Below are 17,683 nucleotides of genomic sequence, written 5' to 3'. Positions count from 1 at the left end.
TTTTTTTTCCATCAATCTACTGTCCATGTTTATGTTGTTATGGTCTAATAAACTGGGGTGACTTTTCCTTTCCTACACAACTTTTTGTTCTCTCTGGAGTTGCTTTTTTTGTTTGCTTAGTTTTCTATGTACCTTTCAATTAATCAAACTCTCCAGTAGCTGTCAAAATTTCTCAAGATGTGATTTCAATCAGGTATTCTATCAAATTCACCTTTCGGAAAAAGTCTCAGAGCCATGTGTCCTGAAGCGGCGTGCGTGGACTGATTGCTTTCTTTCCTTGATGCTGAGCTGTCCTCCTGGGATCTCCCGTCAGCAGCCTGGGCATTTCCTTCACAGCCCTTCTGGGTTGTAGCTCCTGCTTTCCTGTATCCTGTGTCTTCTCCTTTGTTGGTTTACGCTCTAGTTTTCGGAGACCACATCCTCTCTGTTGTCACTGGCCCATCTGCTTTCCAGCTTCCAAAGTTTTGTAGTGATGGTCTCTACTGTTCCTTCTATCCTTAGGGACTTCTGCCATTCAAAACGTTTTTCTTTTTAAGTTATAGTATTGGTGGGGTTTTGGGAAGGAGTAAAATTATGTGCATGTTTGCAAGTTACTGTCTTTCCCTGCAACCTCTGCCCTGTCTTTTAAACTTCCTCACCAAATCCATGAATTCATTCAGTATCTGTATATTTAACAAATAAGACTCCAGCTTTGCCCTCCATCGTCCTGCTTCCTTGAGCCAAGCAATGCAGTGCACAGTTGTATATGGACTGAATCCTGGCTTCATCTCTTCCTTTCTGGGTGCCACTGCTCACTTCTCCAGAGCCACAATTTCCTTATCTGTAAAATGGGGCTAGTGTAGGGTAGTAAGGGGCGGGGGTTAATCGGTCAATGAAGACAAAGCTTTTAGTAAAGAACCTGCACCTAGTGTCTTCTTGAGGACCCGGACCATGACTTCTCCTGCTTTATAGGTCCCCCAAACCCTAGCACATCATAGGAACATGGTGAGCGACTAAGGAGGGGTATGGGTGAGATGTTTGGTCTGGTCTCTCCCTGCAGCAGCTGTACATTCTGGGAGCGCTGGAGTCAAGGGCCAGCCGGGTGTGGAGAACACTGGCTTCTTGTCTCTGCCTGCCTGTCCTCTGTCTGCTGGGTCTCCTGCTGGGGTAGCTGACCTTTACTAGGCCCTGACTTTGGCAGGGCTCCCCTCCGTGGCCAGAAGAGAATTGCCACCACTCTGGACTGTTGGCAACCCCCAGCTCCTGGAGATCCATTCCTCATGACATGTTCTTAATGCTGTGGATCAGGCAAGTCTCTTCCTCTTTTAGGGCCTCAGTTTCTCTGTCGCTACAATGGGTGGGCAGGATATTGTAGAATGTAAGGTGTCTGAAATACCGTAAAGTGCCTGCCGTTTCTCTTACTCCCAGGTTCAGACTCCTCTCCTGGGCCCTGCAACCTGCCCTACCCTGGACATTCCTAGCTCCCAGGGTTCTGGTGTGGCTGTGGTCCCCAAGGGATGAGCAGTCCTTTTTGCAGAGTAAATGCTGTACAATTCACAGCTCTGGCTTCTTTCCCCCACCCCACCTTCAGGGCCCAACAATAGGCCCCTTCAGCTCTAGGCTGTGGATGAGGGGGTGGGGGTGGGGTGAGGCCCGAGCCAGCAGGCTGGGTAACTATCTGGGCAGCTCTGGGAGTGGCTGGCTGCGGGGACTACATCCTTTTCCCTTCCTGAGCTTTGGTGCTTTGGTGCGTGACGCTGCCTGGGCCAGAGGAGTGGCGAGCGGAAGCGCCCTGCAGTGGCCTGCATCCCAGCCCTGGCACCGCAGCGTGCGTGGTGCCTGTGCACAAGACCCAGCCAGCTGTAGGAATTTATTCTCTGTCACACTCGCGTGGTGTGTGTGTGCAGGGGACAGGGGTGCTCCAGGAATGTGTGAGGGCGTCCGTGTCCTGTCTCTGGGTGTCAGCGTGGGCGTGCCAGTCGCTAGCTGGTAGAGCATGAGATAGCTACAGAATCCTCTCACCACCAAGCTGGTACAGTGGGGTGGTGTGGAATTCAGTGTGGGACTCTGTGTCATGGTGTTTAGTCAGATCCTTTCCTTTCAGGTCTGAAAGTTACACCTCTGTCTCCTTTGGAATCAAAGGAGATGAGGCATAGGAGGGTCCCGATATCTGTGTGTCTTTCCTGCTTCCGTGCCCTGCCTTCCCACTCTGTCACTCCCCTGTGCCCCCCTCTTTCTCTCCTCAAGGCTGGTATGCCTGACGAACCAGACTTCCTTCTGACTTACTTCCCGTCAATCATGTGGTATCCTGTGCCTCAGCCTTCCCTCCAGAGTTGGAGAAGGCAGCCTTCGTGGAGACGGCTGATTCATGGCTCCTGCTGCCCGAGTGACCGAGCGTGCTGTCCTAGGGCTGAAATGGCGTTGTGGGAGCAAGGTAGCTCAATGGGTCTGGGACAGGAGTGGCTATGATGAGATGGGCAGCCTCTCTTCTCACGAAGGTGCTTGCTTTACTGGCTTTGAAGTAATGGTGGAGGGTGAGGGTAGCGCAGGGAGTAAAGCCAGGGCCGGGCAAGGCAACAGGCTGATTCCTGGTGTCCACTGGAGGAGAGCTGGTACCAGCTCACTGGAGAAGTCAGTGTCCTTTCCTCAGCGTCCTTCACGAAGGCTGGAAATCCTTTTCAGCAAACTCTTGATCAGATGCCACGACAGATTCTGCCTTCAAGGTGACAGATGTAAACAGATGGTTATTTTGCAATGTCCAGACCACAATAGAGTTGTGTGCGTAGGGCTCCCTCAGTAGAATTGTGTATTAAGACAGTGTTACAGGAACAGTGAGGCTTGAAGGATCAGAGCATGGGGAATAATTTACAATTTTTAATTATTTTGGCTGTTTTCCACATGTACTATTATGTGTTTATACCACTATTGTTTTCAAACATTATATTAGCACAGTAACCTGAGAAGCGTGGCAGAAATAACTATTTGGGGGTAGGATAGGGGAATTTACAGAGGAAACGACATTTGATTTGGGTCTTGGGTGTGTAGGAGTTCATGTAGACAAAGAGAAGGAGTATTACAAAGAGAATAGCACAGAAATGTTAAAATGAAAGAAGAGAGGGTCAAGGGAAGGGCAAGTATTGGACGGTTTGAACACGGAGGCATTTGAAGGGAATGGTGAGAGACGGAGTTGGACAAATAGGCGAGGAGTGGATCCTGAGTGGCCTTGGGTTTGGCTCAGTGAGCAGTCACAGAAGGCTGGACGCAGGGGAGGGACTTCAGATCTGTGTTCAGATGACAGTAACAGCAATAGGCAACTATGTGCTAGGTGCTGTGCTGTGTGCTATTATCTTATTCAGTCTGCACTCTATGAAGGAGGTAATATTTATCTTTTACAGATGAGGAAATTGAGGCTTAGAGGTTAAGTCATTTGCCCCAAAATTGCCCAACAAGAAGTGACAGAGCCAGGATTTCAGTTCAGGCCTGTCTTGAGTCTTTGATCCCAGTGGTATTGATGGGAGGAATAATGAGGCAGAAACAACAAGATTTTGTGGCCTGCCCAGTGGGGAAGGTAGGATGATGGACGCGGGAGGGGGCAGAGGTGAGGTTTTTAGCCTGGGTGGCTGGTGTTGGCTTGGGATGTTTTCAGTCAGGGTACAGGAGCACCTATTGGCTAGCTTTAAGTGCGTGGTGATGAGCTCAGTTTGGATATGCAGCATTTGTGGTCCTCATGCATCCTCCTGGTGAGGCTGTCCTGTAAATGTCTGGAAAAGTGGGTCTAGAGTTTCAGGGGCTCAGAAATGGAGACAGACAGCGCATGGAGGTAATGGGCGTCGTGGCCTGAGAGGAGATGACCTCCAGGAGCACCCACTGAGAAAGGAAGGGCAAGTTCAGAAGTCTTTCTTAGGAAGTACTATTACAGTAGTTAAGGAGATGGCTGAAGAGGCTTTAGGGCTGGACTCCTGGCGGGTAGGCCCAGCCCTGCTGGCAAATATGCCTCAGTCTTGCCTGGCCTCAGGACCTCAGCTGCCAAGCTCCCCTGGGAGGGAGTGGGGCCCCGTGTCCTGGTGATGGAGAGGGTGTGGACAGTCATGGTATGTGTCTGAATCATCCCCTTCTCTCCCTGGGCCCCTGGCCAGCCTGCTCCCCAGACCAGTGCGCTGTCAGACCTGGATGACCCCAAGGTGTGGGGTTGCCTGGTGCGCCTCCCTCTGGGATGAGGTACTGAGGGGAGCCAGTCTGGACCTGGTCCAGAAGCTGTGGCCTTGCTCACAGAGGTGAGTTGAGGCTGACGGGGCTCGACGGGGCTGACATGTGGAGGCAAGGTGATCCTGTGGCCAGGGGAGGAGCTGTCGCACCCTCCCTTCCCCCAATTGTTGTGTGCCCTCTAGGGCTGCGAGCAAAGGGAGGGCCGAGGTGGGAGAGGGCTGGCTTGGAAGGGGATTGGCTTGTATTCCCGAGAATACGGTACATGGTTTTGGAAAAATCCTCTTGGCCGGAAATTACATGTCACGTCTGCTCCCCAGGGTGGATTTGTCACTTCACTAGTGCTGTTTGAGAGGCTGTGGGAGGGGAGCGGACAGCAGAGGCCGGCCGGTACCTGGCTGCTCCCGGCTTCCTTTAGAGATATGGGGGCATGGTACAGAGCAGGGAGGTGTGCGCGTGCGCTGGAGTCCCCAAATCCTAGAGGCAGTTTGGATGGTGTGGCTGTCTTACACTAGGATGGCATTAGGAGGCAGGGGACTTACGAGGGAGGCGGAAGGGAGAACGCAGGAAGGAGGAACTGTTTGGATGGACCCTTCACGCGACGACGGGAAGGAGTGGACCAGGCGTTTTCAGTCTCTTTCTCCACAGCCTCCTGACTTTGGGTTCTTACAGCTGCTTCCAAAACTAGTTCTGCCAGAGCTGCAGTAAGATGCAGGGGAGCTTCTGCCTAGAATAGACCTGCTGCCTGGCAGGGTCACCTCCCCATCCCAGCATGCTTTAGGGTGGAAAAGAAGCTTGGGAGGCGAGTGAGCCTATGGGAACTCACTAGTACCCTCCTGGGGTCTCTTTCTTCGGTCTAGAGGTAGAGCAAGACAGAGAGACAGACAGACAGCATTTCCCTCCTCCTTGCCCCAACTCTGGAAGGTTTAAAGATGCACGGAGCTCAGCGCTGAATACCTGGTACTGTGGAGTCAGTGGGTGCTTCAGACACCAGTGCGCAGGGGGCCTCTAGGCCTCCGAAGCTGGGGAGAGAGGAGGGACCCTGCAGCGGGACTTCCTCCGCCAGCAGTGGCCTCACCTGAGTGGTGGTGACAGTTCTGCATGGGCTGGTGTTGGAGCAGCTCCTTCAGCTGGGAGTGTGGGCACCCTTCTGAGGCCAGAAATGTCAGCCCCAGTCCTCGGCCCTGCCGGGAGCTCCCCGAGCGTAACCAGTGCTGTGCTGGGGGTGGAGGGAGGCAGACAGATCCCAAGGCCTGGCTGAGGAGAGGCCTGGGGCTGGGGTGGGTGCCCGAGGCGTGGCTCGCACGGCTGGGCGGGTTCCCGGTGCAGTGAGCGAAGAGCGGAGCCCAGGGAGCCTGGCGGGGCTCATTCTTGGAACCCAGTGGAAGCAGGGCAGGAGCAGGGTTAGGCTTCCGCCCCGATGTCTAGAGGGAGGGGTCTCAGGTCTAATTAAGACGGGGAGCGCTTCTCTTCTGTGACCTTTTTGGATGGGCCCCCTCCCCCCTTATCATGGAATATGGGGACCCTTGAATCCCCAGGACCAAACTGGTGGCTGTGGAGCTCTGGGGTCCTGGAGGCGGCCGAGGGGCTGAGGGGAGCTCTGGTCTGTGATCAGTGAAGGCGGGGCTCAGCACTTGGCTCTTTCTGGGGTCTGCCTGTGGCTCGGTGGAGAGGTGACGCCTCGTTAATGGAGACTGGGGGCAGGGTTGGGGAGGGGCCAGCCACCGCTGCGGCTCTGGGCAGCCGGTGGTGGTAGGGAGGCTGTGGGGTGGGGACAGGCGGGGAGGGGGGGCAAGGAGTGGAGCCTCCCCTGGCTGAGGCGTTAACAGCCCTGCTCTCCTCAAGAGGATGCCCGAGGCCCAGCCTCTCAGGACGCAGGGCGGTGACGCTGCTGGTGCTGCTGTGGGGGCGGGGGCTGCGGGAGGGCTCTGCCCCCCGCCCGGGCCCTAACGCGCGGAGTTTGGGTTCCATGGGGGAGCGAGCTGCATATCAGCGCCTGACTGGGGGCGAGGAGGGACAGCAGGTAATGGGAGACGCCAGGGGAGCAGTGAGGTACCTGAGCTGTAGCCCCCATCATCTGCTGGTGAGCTAAGTGCCCAGCCCTGCTTTCTGCAGCAGCCTCTGAAGAGTGAGGGGTGTCTACGCTCCTGGGCCCCAGGACGGATCCTGGGGGCTGCTGGGTAAAGAAGAATGGGTGTGGTGGGGGGTTGAGAGGGTGGGGGAGTCAGCGGTGATGAATTACTGATGCTGACATTTGCCTTGGTGTTTCTGGGTCCCCTGGGTCCCAACTGAACTGCCCTTTGGGCTTTCTTTAGTGCCCCATGAGAGCCCTGGAAGCACTGCTAGGATTTGGGTTTAGTCTTTTATGGGCACTGAGCCCCTGTGCCTTGGACATTCCCACTTTACTGGCTTTTCAAATATGCATATCAAGCCAAATGTTTGCTTTAGAAAATATGATCACTGGGTTTATGACGGGGCCGCTTCCCTTCCCCTTGGAGATCAAGCACTTTCTCTCTTGGCCGGCAGAGGGCAGTAGCTGACAGGACATAGCGGGGCAGAAAGGTGGCGGCTGTTTTCCAGGGCTGGGAGAAGGGGTCCATGAGCTGGCCTGAGCGCCGACCCCTGACCATGCTTTCCTTTTCCTCACCGCTTCCCACAGCTGGATTCCTGAGCAAGCTGCGGAGGCTTGTTCTTACCCGGCATCCGAGGGACGGTCAGGCATGGGGGTTCTCGTGGATTTGGGGCACATCTTTCAGGAGGTGACTAGAATTTTTAATCGGGCCATTCTGATCCAGCAGCCCCCATCTTGCAGAAGAGGGATTACTCCTGCTTAAACTGTCCCATGAGGTCAGGTCCCTGGGTCTTCAGGGTGGTGTCTAATGGGAGATAGATAGTAGTCTTTTCTGTCTGAGATGTGGGCATTGTCTGCCAGAGTTTAGGGGGAAAGTTAGCTCCAGCATGACCTCGGCCTGACCTCATCATGTCCATTATCTGTGACCCCAGCCTCAGACTGGTGATTCCCTGGGACCGAGGGGAGGCTGCACCTGGCTGGCTCTACAACTGGGTGGTGGATGACTGACAGGAAAGAGGGATGGATTGCTGGAGTGTGTCCTCCCTCCCCTTACCGGGGTCCGAGGAGAAATAGCTGACCCTTTGGGTACCTCCTTGCAAGGGAGGTCAGTCAGGTCAGTCACTGAGAGAGGGTCTGGAAAGAGAGCCTGAGGAGCTGATTCCCCAAAACTCTCTTACCCCATCTGCCTGCCCCACCAGCCAGCTGGGGCTCCCAGAGCTGGTGGCCAGCTGGATAGGGACAAGAGAGCAGTGTGCAAGAAACAGGGGCTCCCTGGGCATGGCTGGGGGGTGGGGGGTGCTGAGGGAGCCTGAGAGAACTTCCTGCAGCTGTCAGGTGTGTCTGGGGGCTGTAGTGAGGGGGGTGTAAGTGCAGCTGGTGCCCTTGAGGAGGGGCAGAGGGATCATTTGTCAGCTCCAGGAACGTGGGGGGCCCACGGGGGCTTGATGGAGTGTCTCCAGTTTTTTGCTGGGGCTGTTGTCTGTGTGTGTGGGTGCTGGACAAGGGACATCCTACAGCCTGGAATCCTGCAGCTTTGGGGTGAGGGCATTCCCAGCAGGGTCTAGGGGCATATTTGTTTTGAGGGGGCCTTGGGATTTTGGCTGGCTGGTCTGGGGAGGGGACACCCTGGGCATTGTGGGCAGAAGACAAGGCAACCCCAGGGGAGGGGGTGGAGATTCCTTTCCCCCCCACCCCCTCTCACTCTCTTGGCTGGACTGCCCCACTCTGGCAGGCTGCCGGCCTCCTATTTCCGTCGGGCACCAGGGTAACAGGGCCACATTAGGGCCTGAGCCAGGAGCCGCCTAGCCAAGGCTGGCCTGGGAGCTGGGGGCGGGTCTCTGAAGGGTCTGCCTGCACTGTCATGGTCCTGAATGACGCTGGGGTCCTAGACCCCACCTCACTCTGTGTACTAACCTCCAGGCCCCAGATAAGCCATCTGGGGGCCGTAACCACTCTTTGTATATTGCTGTTTGATTCACATAGCCCCCACCCTAAAATCCCAAGAGTTGTCTGCAACTATGGGGGCTGGGGTGGAAGCCAGAGACAGGGGGCCTTGTGTATGGGGAGGCAGGGGGGCCAGCACGGGTGGCTGGGAGGAAGAGTCCCCCCATTCCCGCCGCCCTCTTGGCAGTGATTCAGAAAGGTCCTTTTTCAGCCAGTGTCAGAGCTGCTCAGCTGGAGAGGGAGGGAGGAGGGAAGGAGGGAGGGCAGTCGGGTGGGGGAGCCAGGGAGTAGGGCTGGAGCTGTGACCACTGCACTGGAGAGAAGACAGAGAACCGGGACAGAGGACCCAGGCTGCAGCTCACCGAGAGAGGAGCAAACTTGCTCCCTGCAGACTGGCCAGCTGTAGAAACAGCTGTGCAGCAGAGAAAAGGGTGCACCCTATTCTTCTGCCCCATTTCCCACTCCTGGTGTGAGATTTTGGGGACTCCTGGGGCAGACAGACCTCTGGCCAACTTCCCTTCTGGGCAGAACCTGAAATTCAGGGGGTGAGGTCCCTGCTCCCCCACTTCTCAGGCCAGAGTCCCAGTGAGCCAGTCAGGGGGTCCAGCTCCGTGGAGATGCCACCAGCTCGTCGGTTCCCTGGCCTCGAGCTCTCCTTCCCTCTCCTGGCCAGACTACGGCGAAGACTCTACACAGTGAGTGGGGGGGGGGTTGGGGGCTGGGGCAGGCTGGCCGGGGACTGGGTCAGCCTCTCCGAGCCAGTATTTCACTGAGGGGCAGAGAGCAGGAATGGGAATGGCTGAGGGACACCTCCTGTGAGGGTGTGACAGTGGGGGAGGGGTCTGGGCCTAGCGGCCTCTTCCCTCGGGCTGGTGCTGCTGTTGCATTCTTGTTGGCTCCTGGTAGGGAAGTGTCTGCAGGAAGTGTGCATGCAGCCACGAGCTGCATGTGTCAGACACAGGAGTGCAGCCACGAGCGCGACATGTGTCAGACAGGTGGGCAGGCCCAGGCACACGCAGGACTCGTGACTGATCAGGGGAAGCTGCAGCCATGCTCTGTGCTCCCAGAGAAACGGGCTGGAGGGGGAGGGCGAGGTGAGGCAGGGACTTACCCAGGGTCATCCTGGACTTGGGGGACCCTGCCTGCTTCTCTCCAGTCTTCTCCTCAGTCTTCCCACACACGCCCCACGCAGAGGCGGCCCTGTTGCCTTGGGTCGGGGAGCAGCGGGGAGAGATTGGTTAGCTGGTATTTCAGGGAAAAGGAACAGGCTGGACTGGGCTTTTCAAGCGAGGGGCCTCAGGGTCTTCCTCAGCCCTGACAACCAGGGCATGGCTTTGAGCTGTTCTCAAGAGTGGCTGCCTCCTGCCCCAGGGGAGGGTAGGAAGGGGGAGCCTGGAGCCCTGAACTTGGGCCCTGGGAAAGAAGAGGGGGGAACCTTCACACTGCTTAGCATCTGGTGGCTGAGCCAGTCGGCGTGGGATCACTGCTCCGGGGACAGGGGACAGGGTGGAGTAGTCACGGTGGCCCTGCCCCACCTGGCTGGGCCAGAGAAAGTCAGAAAGTCGCAGTGCACCTTTGAGGCTTTCTTCTGGAAAGCAGTGGTGCCCTGCTCTCTTAAGCCCACACACCCCTTGTTTGTAACAGATGGTTTTGTGGAGGATAAATGAGTTACAACAGCTCAGTGGCTCCTGGTGCCCAGCATGTCGTAAAGGTAGTTGAAGTGTTATTTTTATTATTCTTAAGTAAAATTAATAGAAGTACAACCTATTTACTGTGTGTGTGTGTGTCTTGTCAGTCAACATAATGCCACCTGTAATGTAACGGAGAAATGAAAGGGAAGTGCTTACACCATCCCCTGTATGCTAACATGGCAGGACTCGGTGACATAATGAGGTAGGTCCATAGGAGACCTCAGGGCCACTGTGGGGGCAGCACCCACACGTGCTGACTGAGAGGAGAGCTTTGGAGTGATAAGGATGGGTTGTGTTCCTCGACATATTTTTGAAGAGTGAACAACTTTTGCTAAGTTCTGAGCAAAGCAAAGACCAGTTTCCCCTCAGTTTACACAGTAGTTCCATTCAAAGAAAATACAGTGTGTATTAATCCTGCAAAAATGCTTTCTGGTTCATGTAAAATGGATTTCAATTCTAAGTTCCTATGATTACAAACACATTTTTCACCTGCATGAATTAAATTGTATGGGATTTGGGACAGTACGTGAGACTGTAGAGGATAATTCATGTTCTTATCCCCCAACCACTAGGGGCCCCCCAACGTTGAGACAACCAAAACATCCCCCTAGGGGGCTGTATAGTCTCTGTGAGAACCATCTGGATAAAGGGTTATGGCTTAAAGTTTGGAAACCCTCTCTGGCCCAGGCGCCTTGGTGGAAGAGCCAGGGTTTGAACTGAGGGACTCTTATTCCCATTTGTCACTCTTTGTACTACCCTGCGCTGCCTGCGAAAGGCTGCCTGGCACTGGGTTGGCAGCACCTCTGGGAACTGTGGGGGCAGGAGGCTCACGCTCGGCCTGGGCTACGAGTGCCTGCTCTTTTGGGTGACCTGTGATGACAGCTGGTGTACAAGGCCACCTCTGTACCCCAGAGGTGGGGAGGAGGGGACATGGGCAGCTGGCCTTTTCCCTCTTGCCTGGTTCCTCAGTGGGTATTGAACACGGGTCCGGGGCTGACCTGGGCACGTCCTCGGCTCTGAGGTGTCTTACTTGGACAGGGATGGGCTGGGTGTCCAGTGGGTCAGCCTGCTTCGCTGTGAGGGTGCCGTTGGCCTCTCTGTGGGCGGAGGAGAGTGTAGGTCACAGGTCACTCACCGATGGCATTTGGGCTGATTGTGCCCTGTATATGTGTTTTGTTTGGCCAGTACAGTGTGTGTGTGTGTGTGTGTGTGTGTGTGTGTGTGTGTGTGTGTGTGTGTGTGTGTTTCAAACTTGAATTAGGTAACATAGTTAAAAAGTCAGGATTGAAAGATACAATCTTAAGTGAAATCAAAGAACAGAATGGTGTGGGTCGTGAGTGAATATTTGTGTGTAGGAAAAACAAAGTCTGAAGGATATGTAAAAATCATTCATGGCATGTAGCTTTAGGGCTGGGGGGCGAGGTGCTGTGTAACACGGGAGGGAATGAGACTATGGCTCTTGTGTGCCTTTTGAATCTTTTACCATGTGCGTATATTACCTTTTCAAAAAAAATTTTAATGGCAGGATTTTACATATAAATTCAGGTTTCCGGTGTTTTTTGAAAAAAAATTGAAAGCTTTGACAACACGAGGCCACAGCCTGTTATGACAACCATCGACAGGAGCTGAGCAGTGCTGCCTCTCTGAGCTGGCATCTGGAAGCCCCTCCCTCTTAGCTGCTACTCGCTGTGCTCCTGGGGGCACTGGAGTGGGCGCCTGTGGAGTGGTCTTTGGTTTGGAGGGAGAGGCTCTGGCAGTGTGAGGCGTTGGGAGGAACTTAGCTAGAGCCCATCTAGTCCCAGCTCTTCCTGTGGGGTCCCTCTGGTCTGGGGAGCCCATGGATGCGTCTCAAGGGACACACTACCCCCCCCGCCTCATATTTTTTATTACAACTTTATGATTAAAAATGTGTAGTTCTCCTAGAGATACCAGGTGATAGTTTTCATCAGATTCTCAAACGGCTTGTGACCCCAAGAGAGTTTGAGCCGATGGGGAACCTGAGAACAGAGAGGTTGATCTCAGGTCACTTGGCCACAGATCACAGATTTTGGGAGTAAGACCCTGACTCCAGAGCCTGGGCTGTTAACCAACTGCCCTAATTCTACCCTTGTTGCCGGCAGGAAGGGGGGCAGGTAGTTACAGGCTATTCTGTGCAACTGTTTTTGGGGTGCAAGAAGGTGGTTTGAATCCTTCCCTGCAGCAGCATAGTGGGATGTGGGTGAGCTCGGGGCAGGGGTCCCTGTTGCCTCCCTGCACCCCTTGGTCCCTGATTCATTCTTCCCTCCCCACAGAGGCTGGGGACCAGCAGCATGCAGCCGGAGGAGGGCACAGGCTGGCTGCTGGAGCTGCTGTCAGAGGTGCAGCTGCAACAGTACTTCCTGCGGCTCCGCGACGACCTCAATGTTACCCGCCTGTCCCACTTTGAGTATGTCAAGAATGAGGACCTGGAGAAGATTGGCATGGGCCGGCCTGGTAGGTGGGGACGCTGGCCTCGCGCTCGTTCCCCACTCATCCTTTACCTCCTCTGGCCTCAGCATCGCCAACCACATGGAAGAGCCCTGCCCCTTTATTCCATGGGCTGACATAGCTGAGAAGGCTCCCTGCCTGTCCACAAGCCCCGAGGTGGGGTGGAGGGGTCCCAGTAGATGCCGCGCTCCGTGAGCGCACCAGCACAGTTTGCACTTGCAAAGGTGAACTGGAGTTGGAGGAGTCTCGCTTCGAGCTTTGACTACCACCCCTTTGTGTTTGTTCAGTCATTTGTAGGATGTATTTCCTCCATCTTCTCCTTTATACACGTAGAATTGAGTCTGTTCTGGTCACCATTTGAAGATCTCGAGGGATCTGTGTCCCCTCTGTATGAAGAAGGGAAGATTAAAAACTCGCAGATGGTTCGCTGATTCTCTCTTAACCAGTTTTTTCTCTTTCTTTCTCTCTCACAAAGATCTGCCCTAAGGTGAACTCATCTCTGTCTCTTTCCTGGGCACAATGATTTGCTCTATCAGTTGAACTCACTTCTTTTCTATGTATTGATCCTAAAAGTAGTGGTTGCAGCATCTAGAAGTCAGTGTTCCTTGTAGAACATTCAATACTTCCCCGTGCGTTCAACTTAAAATTGCTAAATAAGTATTAATGTGCTAAATTAGACTTCATGTTGGCCTGGATAGTTGGTGTCTGATGCCAGTAACATAAAAAAATTTTATAGGAGAAAAACTCAAAATTGGGAAAATTCTATCCATTACCTTGATTTCCTTTGTTCCTGAGTTGGGAAAACAGCACTACTGTTCAATTTTGGTGGTTAAACACCTCCATCCAGTTCAAGAACCACCATCTGGAAGTGGAATGCAGTGATTGCAGCCCCTAGTTGGTTGGGACCCTTTGTTTCCTTGGTGTCATTGTGCTGGGCTCACCCCAGGGTTCAGAGGGAGCCTGCAGGTGGGAGCAGCCTTAACTGCCTGGGCTTCCCCTTCTCTCCCTCAGGCCAGAGGCGGCTGTGGGAGGCTGTGAAGCGGAGAAAGGCCCTGTGCAAACGCAAGTCCTGGATGAGCAAGGTGGGTGTCCAGGGCGTGAGGTGGGCCGGCAGCTGCGCTGGCGGGCGGCGGGCGGGTCTGTTCCCATGCCCGTCCCAGGAAGCGCCCCCATTCCCAGGCAGTGTAATCTCGCACTTTGTACAGACTTTCCTCCTCCAGGGTCTTATCGGGCCGGGTACTTGTAGAGCTGCCTGGCTAAGTGTCTGTCTCCGCCAGAGACAGCACGTGAGTAGCCTGTGTGCAGCCATGGCTTCACATCCCCTTCCGCTATGCGGGGTGCTGGGCCTGAGACAGGCGCTGGTTGACAAGTGCACTAGAACGTGAGCTCTTGCTGTGAGTGTTAGGGCCGGTGTCCAGCATGGGGTGGTGGGGACAGGCTGGACCCAGGACATCTTTGTTTTTCTTCCCTCCTCCCCCACCCTCCTCAGTCTCTGGCCAACTGGCTTTGCTGACAGCTTCTTTCCCCACAGCCTCCCCTCCCCCCTTTGCCCTAATTTGGGTCTGTGGCGTGGTGAGTCCCTGGTCTGACTCAGTGGAACTTTGCCCATTGTCTGGAAGACAATGGGAGAGGAAGTGAAGCAGCCGGGGCCTTCCCTCCCCACTGCTGGCCTCCGGGCTGGGGTGGGGGGCAGGCAGGGCAGAACAGCTGGACTGGGATTGGGCAGCAGAGATTTCCTGGCTGCGATCTGCCAAAGGGGCTGTCTCTTGGGATCCTGTGGCCTTTTCTGGGGACACTGTCCTGGTCCCTTGCCCAGGTTTTAGGGAAGGTTGAGTGTGTTGGGGCGGGTGAAGGCAGGAGGGAAGAGCTGTGACAGGATTCAGGGTCTTGGATCTACCACCGGCTCACAGGAGATTCCTGGGCTGCTCAGTGGGCCTCTCCAGACTGGAGGCATGTCTTAGTACGCCAGTGCTGGCCACGCTTGCCCAGCTCACCTCACTCATGCTGTGGAGGGGGGTCCTTGTCAGCTGTACACTGTTTCCAAATGTAAGGGATTCCAGGTACTGGGAGGAGGGACAGGCCAGAAGAGGTCCTCAGATTGGAGACCCCTGTGCAGATAAGGCTCGGCCAGCTTTGGGGGCAGAGGCCCAGCTGGGCAGACTCTGCAGCCGGAAGCCAAGGCTTTGGGTGCCCGAGTAGGTGTGGCCACTTCAGACTGAGGGGCCAGCTCTCACCCTCAGGGCCTCCTTCCTTCTGTCCCCTCACCTTTGGCCCCTTCCCTCTCCACCCCAGGCTGCAGAGTTCTCTTCCATCTGCCTTTTTTCTCAGCCCTCAGCTCTAGGCACCCCTCCAGAAACCCAGCTGTCTTCCCAGGTCCTTCCCCAGCAAGGCCTTGCTTCATCTGCACCCCACACACACTCACGATCCAACCTCAGGCTCAAATTATCCTCCCCTGGCAGGAGGAAGGGCAGCCGACTCCCTGGGGAGGGTGGAGACAGACAGCGCCAAATGGGCAGCCCAGAGAAGGGGCCAGGGCTAAAAATGGACAGAGAGGTGTTTGTGGCGGGCCCCTCAGGCTCCTGCCCATCTGCTGGCGTTAGGGCTGGAGTCTGTGCTGGGCAGGGGTACAGGGAGGGACAGGCGGGGCAGAAGGTGGCACCTAGAGTGGCTTCATGCTGTCCCAGGACCATCCCCCCACCCCAGCTGGGTGTGGGGCCACAGCAGCCACAAGCTACATGCTTGTCAGTCCATTCCTGGCACATACCCTGCAGCCACACGAGGCTGTGGGTTCCTTTTTGGGGGTATGGTCAGGAAGGGGTGTGGGCCACCAGCCAGGCTGGCCCCCGGCAGTTTGGCAAAGCCAGGACCTATCTGGAGGCCTGGCTGAGGACCCAGTGGGGCAGGACTGAGTGACTGGCTCAGGTGCCTCAGGGTTCCATCTGCCCCTGGCTACCTTCAAACAGGTATTCAGTGGAAAGCGGCTGGAGGCTGAGTTCCCTCCTCATCACTCTCAGAGCACCTTCCGGAAGACCTCGCCCACCCCCGGGGGCCCAGCGGGGGAGGGGCCCCTGCAGAGCCTCACCTGCCTCATTGGGGAGAAAGACCTGCATCTCTTTGAGAAGCTCGGAGATGGCTCCTTTGGCGTGGTGCGCAGGGGCGAGTGGGATGCCCCCTCAGGGAAGACGGTAAGCTTTCTGGGTCCTGTGGGGCGTGGCAAAGGGACAGGCCCCTCTGCCCTCTAAGGTGGACTGTCCCCTCTGCTGGGACGCGACGGGGGCTGGGGACAGGTTGCAGAGTGACTCGCCTTGGAGTCCACACTCAAGTTTAACTACACACGTCTGTTTCTTTTTTAAATTACAAAAATAATGTACTTATTGTAAAAGTCTGGAAACTATTTAAAAATTAAGAAAAAAAAGTGCCTGTAATCCCACCACTCAGAGGAAACACAGTTAGTATTTCTGCCTTTTTTCCCCCCTCAGGTATTTTTTTGAATTTAGTTTCAAGATACACATTTTGGATGCTTTTTAAATCTTGTCGTTTCTCTTGGTATTGTGCTTAGAATGTTTCCTCAGAGCGATAGAGAGCGTATATACGGTAAAGGGTACAGGTCTTCAGTGTGCAGCTCAGTGAGGTTTTACACACGCACAGTCAGGTGACTACGCCCAGGTCACGATATACAACGTGTGCAGCACTGCAGAGCGTCCCTCGGGCCTCTTCACCGAGTGTCCCCTTCCTCCAGGGGAGGCCACTATTCTTAGTGGCTTAGCGTTTCGGCATTATATTTAAAGTGTTTTTGTTTTACACCAGGACTATTTTATAATATAACATTTTAATATCCTATCCTCATACTGGTTGTTTCTTACCTAGTGCTTGCTATTTCACCTGGGCAGCCCCCCAGAAAGGCGAGGTGCAATGGATGGCCCCTGGGGTCAGCCAACTGCCCTCCCCCAACCAGGCCAGGGCACCCGTGGCCCTCAGATGAGCAGATCTGAGCTGGGATGTTTGAGCTGCGTTGGAGGGAGGAGCAGGTTGGCTCCGAGGCTTGGGGGCTGGGGCCTGTCCTGACTCCCTGCGACCCCTGCTCTGGGCAGGTGAGTGTGGCTGTGAAGTGCCTGAAGCCTGACGTGCTAAGCCAGCCAGAGGCCATGGACGACTTCATCCGGGAGGTGAACGCCATGCACTCTCTCGACCACCGAAACCTCATCCGCCTGTACGGTGTGGTGCTCACGCCACCCATGAAGATGGTGAGTGGTGTCTGTGGGTGGGAGCGTCCTGTGGCCTCTGGGCCTCAGGTTCTCCCCTCCTCCGCCTGTGCTGTGGTTACTCCCTCCATCCTGATGAAGGAAGGCCTGAGGTCCCCCAGACCCTGCTCTGGTCCCACATCTGATGTGGCAAACGGGCTGACGCGGGCCTCGCCTGCTCCTGTGTCCCCTAGAGCCTATGTCCATCTCTGCATTTTGCTTGTGTTCACCGGGAGGGAGTCATACTCCCTGAGAGAAGCCAGCCCTGGAGCTCAGTGCCTGGAATTTCTAACCTGAGCCTCTTTGGGTTGTTTCTTTGGGCCTCAGTTTCCCACATTGCTTAGAGGAAAGCTGTAGGACTCCTAGGGATCCCCAAAGGATGGTCCAGGAAGGCTCACTGAGCATGGCTCTGGCAGGCCTTCAGGAGAGGCCTGGGAGCCCAGCGCGGGGTGCTGAGGGAGGGGCAGGGCTCCGCCACGCTTACTCCTGCCTCCTCTGTGGCCTCAGGTGACAGAGCTGGCGCCTCTGGGATCATTGTTGGACAGGCTTCGCAAGCACCAGGGCCACTTCCTTCTGGGTACTCTGAGCCGCTATGCTGTGCAGGTTGCCGAGGGCATGGGCTACCTGGAGTCCAAGCGCTTTATCCACCGTGACCTGGCTGCCCGCAATTTGCTGTTGGCCACCCGAGACCTGGTCAAGATCGGGGACTTTGGGCTGATGCGAGCGCTACCCCAGAACGACGACCACTACGTCATGCAGGAGCATCGCAAGGTGCCCTTTGCCTGGTGAGGGGCAGGCGATTTGGGCTCCTGGGGCCCGGACCCCACCCTGTCCCACCCAGGTTCCCACATACCCAGGCCTCAGAGCTTCCAGGGCCTCCATACCCACAGCAGCCCTTGTGGTGTGCCCATCCATTCGCTCATCCATCCAGGAGTTCTTGTGTGTCGGGTACTAGGATACATAGGGACGAGTGCTGTGGGGACTCAAAGGCTTCCTGGACAGCCAGTATTAAGCTCCTGAAATAACAGGAAAAGTTAGCTGGGCAAAGACTGGTTGGTAAGCATATTCTACGTGGAGCTAGCGGGAGG

General features: G+C 55.5%; 1 protein-coding gene across 8 annotated transcripts in view; it reads left to right on the top strand.

Annotated features, from left to right (window-relative positions):
- TNK2 (tyrosine kinase non receptor 2) overlaps positions 1–17,683 on the top strand; it is a 39,205-nt gene that overhangs the window by 7,934 nt on the left and 13,588 nt on the right. Inside the window, exons 1-6 of one of the 8 annotated variants that reach the window (XM_033129311.1) lie at positions 2,277–2,413; positions 12,180–12,360; positions 13,366–13,436; positions 15,318–15,539; positions 16,446–16,598; positions 17,103–17,380. In XM_033129311.1, the coding sequence (XP_032985202.1) occupies positions 2,348–2,413; positions 12,180–12,360; positions 13,366–13,436; positions 15,318–15,539; positions 16,446–16,598; positions 17,103–17,380 (971 nt within the window). In that variant the 5' untranslated portion in view covers positions 2,277–2,347. Of the gene's footprint in view, positions 1–2,276; positions 2,414–6,109; positions 6,206–6,919; positions 6,942–8,514; positions 8,893–12,179; positions 12,361–13,365; positions 13,437–15,317; positions 15,540–16,445; positions 16,599–17,102; positions 17,381–17,683 lie in introns of those variants that run through there. The other 7 variants (XM_033129313.1, XM_033129318.1, XM_033129352.1 and 4 more) reach the window with 7 other exon arrangements.

Source organism: Rhinolophus ferrumequinum, chromosome 2 (genome assembly GCF_004115265.2).
Source record: "Rhinolophus ferrumequinum isolate MPI-CBG mRhiFer1 chromosome 2, mRhiFer1_v1.p, whole genome shotgun sequence".
NCBI classification, from domain to species: domain Eukaryota; kingdom Metazoa; phylum Chordata; class Mammalia; order Chiroptera; family Rhinolophidae; genus Rhinolophus; species Rhinolophus ferrumequinum.
The sequence above is the reverse complement of the archived record's forward strand: the minus strand, read 5'-3'. Positions and strand labels throughout refer to the sequence as shown.